Source organism: Calliphora vicina, chromosome 1, assembly GCF_958450345.1.
Source record: "Calliphora vicina chromosome 1, idCalVici1.1, whole genome shotgun sequence".
Lineage (NCBI taxonomy): Eukaryota > Metazoa > Arthropoda > Insecta > Diptera > Calliphoridae > Calliphora > Calliphora vicina.
The window spans coordinates 5762716-5771700 of NC_088780.1; the positions used below are offsets into that span (position 1 = coordinate 5762716).

Here is an 8985-nt window from a genome sequence, read left to right on the forward strand (position 1 = left end):
AGAAATTTGTATGGGGGCTAGGAGAAATCATGGACCGATTCTTATAATTTTCACCAGAGTTACTTCTTTTATCATAAAAGTAACGAGTGCAAAATTTTATGATATTAGCTGCAATATATTTACAAAAAATGTCCAAAAATATGTGAAAATTATCAATTTTTTTTTTGAGGTTGTCCCACATTTTAATTCATAACATTGGTTCCACTGTACCGATTTCGCTGATTTTCAATACCAAACTGCTTATGACAATAATAAACATTTTTCTTGCAACTCTACTAAGTTTGTTTGCGTATTTTGGACGTGAGCGTGTTTTACAGAGATGGACAGACATACGGACATGGCTCAATCGACTTAGAATTTCATAAGGATCAATAATATATATACTTTGTTGGGTCTCAGATGAATATTTCTCAATGTTACACACGGAATGACAAACTTATATATACTCTCATTCACCACTTATGGTGGTGGAGGGTATAATTAGAGAGCAGTACAAATAAGAGCACTGTGGTTCAGTGGTTAGAGCATTTGACTAGAAAACGAGAGGTTATGTGTTCAACCCCTCTCTCAGAAAAATGTATTTTTCCTTTTTTTCTCAAATGCTGGAGTATTTGTATTACTGAATTTAATAGTGAAGTGTTATGCAGAGTGTGCCAATCGGCCACTTGCAATGACATCCCCGTGTTAAATTCACCAGTCAATAACGTTGCGAATGGGTTGAAAATTCACTAGTGGTAGTTCTCAGTGGCTAACTAATTCGACGTAGCGGAACTAGTGCAATGAACTGTAGGGGATGTTTAGAAACTAATGTAAATAATATTGTCTAAATGATTCCGGATGTATGTATTTATGAATATTTGAATATATAAAACAATTTACTTAAAATTCATTTCTATAATGGTTAGACCATATTCAACGAAACTGCAACAGGTTTACATGATAATTTCTATCTGTCTCCGTTTTTATTAGTGTTTTTTTATTATTATAGCCATAACTAAACCTAAGCATTCTCCAAGTGTATTTATGCGTATTATATTTGCAAATTGATGTCTACAACTTTGTTATTGTTTGTTTGTTTTGTGGGTTGGTTGCTTTGCAAATAAACTAAAGACTGACCTTGATATTTATAAGGCTTATCTAAATGTGTTCAGGTGTTGACACAGGCTTTAAGCTCACACTCTAGCATTTACCCAAAAGAAATACCAATCTATATTTGTATATTTCCATGGAAAATACCAAAGAAATAATGGGGAAGTTTTTTCTTAAATTATTGTTTTTCTAACACCTTTTAAAAGGTTTATTTGTTTTCATAGAGTAAACACTGTAATTTGTTATTTTTGGTATTTTTTTTTTATTATATTAATATTTATTTTACTTAATTAGAAAAACACGTAAAGATTTTTGCAAAAAAAAAGAAATAATAATAATAAACAACATGACATTACAAAAGATGCTTATGATTATAGAAAACTAAACAGGAAAAACAATACAAATGTATAACATTAAATCTGTGTATATTATTTTTTTAATGGCAAAACCGAAAATGTGTGGGAAAACATGATGAAAACTTAATTTAATACAAAAACATAGGATGAAAACAGGTGTTTACATGTGGCGAGTGTTGCCGAAACCACCATGGCCAGACTGGGAAGCACCCTTGTTGAAGCCCATTTGCAAGTTGAGTTCAGCATTGTGGGCACGCAATTGTTCTTCGGTGAAGGTGCGCTCGTTCTTCTCAGCCATTTTGGGACCCAAAGAGGGGCCAGTATATTCGGGATGGTGTTGGGTCTGTAATGAAAATGGGAAATTGAATACAATTAATATTTATTTCTGCTATTCTTGCAAATACAACTTACGGTACGTCCCAAAGAGTACAGGCACAAGGTTACTTGTGGAATATTACGACGCTCAAAGAGATCAGCAGTTTGGAAGATTTCCTCTTCTGGTACACCGTATTTCTTAATGGCAGCTTGGAATCTTTGAATGTTTTCCATCAACTGGAAGTTGGTACCACGTTCCTGGATTTTCTTTACAGAGCCGGGAGCCATCTTGTTGATCAATTTGCACAAGACAATACCGTCCTTCAAGATATCTTCATAGTGTCCTGAGGGTACTTTTTCGCCCAAAACTTCGAAGATCCAGTTCAAAACTTCTTGTTCTTGTTCCTTGTTGCGGGGCTAAAATGAGATCGAAAAGGAAATTTATAAATAAGAGAAATTTTGAAAATAATTAAAAAAAAATAAGAAAACCAATAAATTTGTTTGTGGCCGTCTTCTTCTTTGGTATTTATCATAGTTTTATCTGAATAGATTTTTTTATTTTCAATACCGAACTACTTAGAACAATTTTAAAGATTTTCATTTGATTTTCTTTAATTTTGTTTGTGTATTTTGTGCGTGAGAGTATTTTACACACACATACAGATCGACAGAGCTAAATGGACTTCAATTATCACCAGGATCAATAATGACAAACTTAGGAATATTTTTTTTATAGATTTTTATAAGTTTGTCATTCCGTTTATAATTTCAAAGTATGTATATATGTATGTATATTCTGGATCGTTATAGATAGCGAAGTCGAATTCGTATGTCCGTCTGTATGTTGAAATCCACTTTCCGTAGCCCCCATGTAACTTACATATATGATTCATACATCAATATATCGGGCTTTCTTCCGGCTCGGTTGTTATTAAAATCGACAAAATCGGCCCACAAATGGACAGGGACAACATCGAATTTTGGACTATTCTTGATCTAGTATATCTGGATTACTAAGTCATTAATATAGACAATATGTATATCTAATGATAGATATTTCAAAGTCCATTGCAACGATGTATATAACGCCATAGTAAGTTGGAATTACAGTTAGTGAAAGATATTTTTAGTAAGTTGGATCTACAATGGGTCAAAATCGGGAAAAATATTTTTTAACCTGAAATTTTTTTTTCATTAAAAGATTTTTTTGTCATAAATTCTTTTTCCAAAAAAAAAATTTTTTTAAATTAAAAAAAAAAATTAAAAAAATTCGAAAATACTTTTATTTAAAAATATGAAAAAAAAAATTATTTCAAAGTATATTTGGTGAAGGGTATATAAGATTCGGTACAGCCGAATATACCTTTCTTACTTGTTTCGATTCACTTTTCTTCCGACACACAGTGGCGCCATTTGAGTTTTTTCGTTGCAAAAATCATAAGTTTGAACCAAATGAGATAATAAAAAAAAAAAAATTTAAAAGGCATATGATAGATAATTGATCAGCCTATGAAATGAGTGTTTAAAAATGGTTCTACGCCTTTCGGGTGCATACTTCTGGGTTAGCAAATTTGAAATTTGTGTAAAAATCTATTTTATGGGAAGTAAAATAAAATAGTTTTTAAAATTGTTTATGTTTCTTTTTAAAGGCTTTTATGATTTAAAATTATTCCAGAAAAGATTAAAAAAAAAAAATTTTGGTTGGTTTTTCACGGTCATGTGTAATTTTTGGAACCATATCTTTTTTTAAAAATTTTACCTAGAAAAATGGGGCAAGAACGGGCAACTGAAAATTTTTGCATCAGGTAAAGGAATAATTAAGGAATTTATTTTGAAAATATGGCAAAAAATTGATAGTTTTTTTTCCATCAAAGTTGAGAAATATTGAAAAAATGTTTAGTTGGTAAATATCGTTTGGAACCATGTCTTTTTTCAAAATTTTACCTCAAGCTAAAAATGGAGCAAGGACGGGCAGCTGAAAATTGCTGCATTAGGTAAAGGAATAATCAAAGAACTTATTTTGAAAATATGGCAAATATAGAAGTTGAAAGTTTTTTTTTATTTTCCTTTAAAGTTGAGAAATTTTGAAAAAATGGATAGTTGGTAAATATCGATTTACCTGGACCAATACAAAAGTACAATTTTTGTTTATTCTTTTCCTAATAAATATATCTATCAAAGGAGTCAAAAGTAATGACGATCAGTTACATAGTTTTCGATATATTATGTCTGAAAGCGGACCAAATTACCTAAAAATTATCTGTTTTTTTGAAAACTGAAAATCAGTCAACTTTGAAGGGCTATATCTTCTGAATCAAAAATCTGATTGTGATAAGAGTAGCAGTTTTGAAATCGTTGGACAATTTACTGTAAAAGACATATTTTTTTGGGGCACATGACATTTTAATTTTTGCAACCTCACTTGTTCTACGGGCGGCACTGAGCGACATAGAGAAACTGGCAGTTATTAAAATTCTGTTACTATAATTTTTTGCACTATTTCTTTTGGAAATATATTTGGTTCCCCTTGTTATTTGTGTTCATATTTCAATTTGTATCAATTTTCAAATTCTTTGTAATTCTTGCCTGTAACTAAATATTTGTGTAGTTTCAAACTATTATTCAAACAAATCATTAATTTATGTAGTTTATCCAATACAAAATTGTATTTGTTGCAAATTTCGAAATATATTAAAATTTAATATTGTTAAATGATGTACTGGCTACAAATGTTTCAGAGTATTTTTTAGTAATAATCGTAAAAATAATTAGAAAGGAGGGAGCTCTCTGTTTATTATGGCATTGACCTAAGAGGAGGTATATTGACACTTTCTGGACACTATTTTACAGATCTTTGCTCGCTTTTAAATGCTGGTTTATTCCATTACATTACTGCTTCTAAGAAGCTCTTTTTTCAAAGTGAACATAAAAATCTTATGTATTAGCTTAATTTTTTACTGGGTTACTCAATTATCTCCAACTTTCTATTGCTAAATTTCCATAAATTTTTTGTTTCTTTTTCCAAGAATTTCCATTTATACTCTCATTATTGTATTGTTTTGCACAATTTGTTTTTCCCCATAAATTTTAATTTATATTCATAATATTAATGTTACAATGAATTTATTATCATTATTTAAATCCCAAATGCATTTTATAAACTAAAATATGCTAAATATATAGTTTTTTTTTCATTTCAACTAATTTTTTTATTACAAAAATCGTTGTTATTTTTTTTTTTTGAGAGTTGTTCCACAATTTGATATTAATTAGAAACTATTTAAAATTCAAGAGCTGTGAGGGTATGTGGTTTTAATATTTTAAATGAACGCTCATAAATATTAAGTGGTTTTTGGTTTAATTATTAAATAGAAAAATTATAATAAAACATGGAGCGATTATATATTTAATATTTAATGAAATTTAAAATTATTTGTATTTGTATAAAGAAATTAAAATTGATTTTGGAAATGAGAGAAATAGGAGGATTTGAAAAATGTTTAATTTTCCTTATATTGTGTGTGTTTGTTTAGTTGAAAGCCCTTAAGTATGTTTGTATAACTTTTGTATGACATTGAATTTGTGCCAAAATATTGTTTGCATTTCTGGAATTATTTACGTTTAGCTTGTTCTAAATATTTTTGCTTTAATATTTCGTGCATTATTTGGTTGTTTTTGTTTTTCTATACGACTTTTATTTATTTATTTATTTTTTTTATATTTGTTTCTAACTCAAAAATCTGTTTAATTTAATTAAGCCAATTGGCTGTGGGCCAACAGTAAAAGAAAATAAAAATCAAGTTGTATACAACGCAACACCCACTTGAATGCGGCAAAACACATATATATACACTGTCTAGTAAAAAAAAATTGTTATTAGGAAAGGGATGGTGAACTGTATTAGTTTCCATGATGTACAGTGGCCCAAGGAAAGACCTAAGAAAAAAGTTCCACAATTTTACTTTTACTTGTATTATTTTCTACAATACAGAGAACTTTTTAAAAATTTTGCATTTGTTGCCCTCTATTCCCTAAAATGATAAAAATGTTGACCTTTTTTAACAGCTATTTGTATTTGAATTCAGTTTTACAAGCACTTTTTATTAAGGAGAATTTGTTTAAAAGCCAACATACACAGAAAAAACAATTTCTTAAACCGTTTCAATTCAAATATTTGTCACATATGAACTGGTTTCAATTATTTCATAATTAAATCAAGTATTCATTTGCTCAAAAACAAAATTTCTTGATATTTTCTATTGAATTTTGAGTTTTGAATTTGATTATTTTGGGAATTGAATATACAATTTTCGTTATTGGTTGAATTTCAAATACAAAAATTATTGAATAGATAATTTTCGTAATTGAAACACAAAAAATAACAAAAATGTGTTTTCAATTACGAAAATCATCTATTCAATAATTTTTGTATTTGAAATTCAACCAATAACGAAAATTGTATATTCAATTGTCAAAATAATCAAATTCAAAATACAAAATTCAATAGAAAATATCAAGAAATTTTGTTTTTGAGCAAATGAATACTTGATTTAATTGTGAAATAATTGAAACCAGTTCAATATGGGATAAATGTTTGAATTGAAATATAATTTTTTTTTGTGTATCAGCTCTTGCTACAAGCCCCCATCTGGAATTTAAATTTTATTTGTGATAATTAATATATAAAAAAAAATTATTCTCATCATGCTGATTTTGAATTTAATTTGTGCAACACTAACCTAATTTTATTTGAGTTAATAAAATACAAGTAAATATTTCAAACATTTTACTCTCATCACCCACTGTTTGGCCATATTTTTTGCGCACACGACCCAGTCATAAACTTTGTCTAAACACATTAACCGAAAAAATACTGAAACAGTCTCTGGCATATACAATAAATATTTTTTTTATTTGTTTTAAACAAAAAAAAATATAAAAAAATAATAAGCAACTTGGTTAATAAATAGACAAATTTTTTTTATTTGAATTTTTTTTGTAGCAAAATAATAAATATAATAACAATTGCATATTAGCAGCAACGGAAATCCTAAATTCATAAAAATAATACACCCATATGAATTTGAAAAATTAAATAAATTTTTAAATAATTGCATAATTTTTATTATGCTGTTAAAATAATATTTTTGGAATGAAAGAATTCAGCACAAACATGTCATTAAATATTTCGTATACAATAAAGAAAAATAATGTTTTGAAATGAAAAAATCTGTTAAATTTTTACGAAATTATATAAAGTCATTAGGACCAACTCAGAAAAATAAATAAAATTCAATTTGGAATCACACAGAAATGAATGTCCTTAATGAAACTGTTTTAATTTTGTTTGATATTTTAGTATAGCAAACATTTCTATTTCAAATGTATTTGGTTTTTAATTTGTGCTAATGTGATCTTTTATTACATTACCAGGCCAGTGCTCTACATTGTCAATACCGCTTTTATGTTTATAGAATTTAACAAAAGTTTAAAATGGTCAGCTTTAGAATCTAATGGTTTTTATTAATTTTGAAGCATTTGAAGTAGAATCTAACATGATCAATTATTTATAAATATTTCATAATATATTCAATAAACGTTTTTTTTATTTTGTAGAAATTTATAAAAAAAAGTTTATAAAATAATAACCTAAGTGGAAATTGAAAAAAAAAAACGTACAGACAAATTTTCATAATTGTTGATATTTATTTCAAATTCAATGCAAAACAAGCCAACAAAAACGTACATCCCATAAATACTTTTCTATTTAAGTCCACTTAACACGAGTGTAATAAATTATACCTCCGCTAAAGTTGCCAACAAAACGAGTTTTGAAAAAAAATTATATAGTTTTTATTAAACATTTACCACACATTAATATGACAACAAATTGTTTTAATATTATGACCATAAAGTCATTTAATAACACACAGTTTGGCTGTACTTTTTGTGTTGAGGATATTGTTGCAACGTGCAACAATTATAACTACCAAATGGAGTTTGCAGCATAAAAACAAAGCAACAAATTAAAATTAATATTTTTTTTATGTTTTTATACAAAAAAAAAAAAAAAACAGCAGCAAAATCAAGTGAAACAAATTTCAAATATAGAAACTAACGAATATATTTACATACATACGGGTATGAAGCAAAAAAACTTTTATAGTTAAACAAATAAAAATGTAGGGAAAAATTAATGAAATTTATAAAAAACAAAAAAATATATTAAAAAACTATTTCATATACAAACACATATACCAAATAGTTTTGCATATACACAGGACAATGGTATAAAAATTGTATATAAAAAAATAAAATTTATTACAAACACTCTCGTCGACAAAATAAATTTAAAGTAATAATAAAATTTAAATAAAAAAATATATATGTATGTATATAGTATTTTAATGTACATATATATTGTATATACATACATATGTATATATAAGTGTTTATGGTGTATATATATAAAAAAATATAAAATTTGCTATAATCCACACTTATATACGCCCATATAGTTAGTTAAAGTATAAATATATTTATGTACAATGTACATATGTTTGCGTTAGTGTTATTCTTATTTTATACATATTTTTTTTTGTTTTTCTTGTAAATAAATGTAATTTTGTATCAAAGTGAAAAATATATGTATAAAATTACAAAAACAATAAAGCTTGAAAAACACATACAAATTATATGTATGCAAAAATATACAAAATATTAAAATAATTTTTTGTAAAAACTGTCTAAAAAAAAACAACATCATCATCAAATACACAACAACAACAATAATAATGTGCGCGTGCTAAAAAGTAAATGTATTTATCCACACACACACTTAGCACACGTTCAGCGGCAACTAAAACCGATTTCTTTAAAATCAATGATTTTAGCAGATTAAGTTTCAGTTGATTTGAGCAATAATAGCAATTTCTAGCAAACACCAAAATAAAATCCCCAAGCCCCCTTACAAATGTCCCCTCGGAATACTGATAAAATAATCCAGAAATTAGTTTTAAGTTCTCTGAAATTATACTGTAAAGTATGGCGAAAATCGGGCAACATTTTTCCCAGGTCCCCATACAAGGTCCCCCTCAGATAAGTAATTCAGCACTCATAATCTTCTAACATATAAAAATATCGTGTCACAATCTCTGTGTTTTTGAACTTCTACGAAACGGCTAAACCGATTTTTATGAAATTTTGTATGTATATTTAGGAGCTA

The 8985-nt window shown here is 27.2% G+C and overlaps 1 protein-coding gene across 1 annotated transcript in view; it reads right to left on the reverse strand.

Moving 5' to 3' along the window:
- Nucleotides 1–1327: 1327 nt before the first annotated feature.
- Nucleotides 1328–8985, reverse strand: part of LOC135963658 (myophilin) — a 21240-nt gene continuing 13582 nt past the window's right edge. The window contains exons 2-3 of the mRNA XM_065515601.1: nucleotides 1857–2177; nucleotides 1328–1788 (exon numbers count right to left, since the gene is read on the reverse strand). Coding sequence (XP_065371673.1) covers nucleotides 1606–1788; nucleotides 1857–2177 — 504 coding nt within the window. The 3' untranslated portion in view covers nucleotides 1328–1605. The remainder of the gene's footprint in view (nucleotides 1789–1856; nucleotides 2178–8985) is intronic.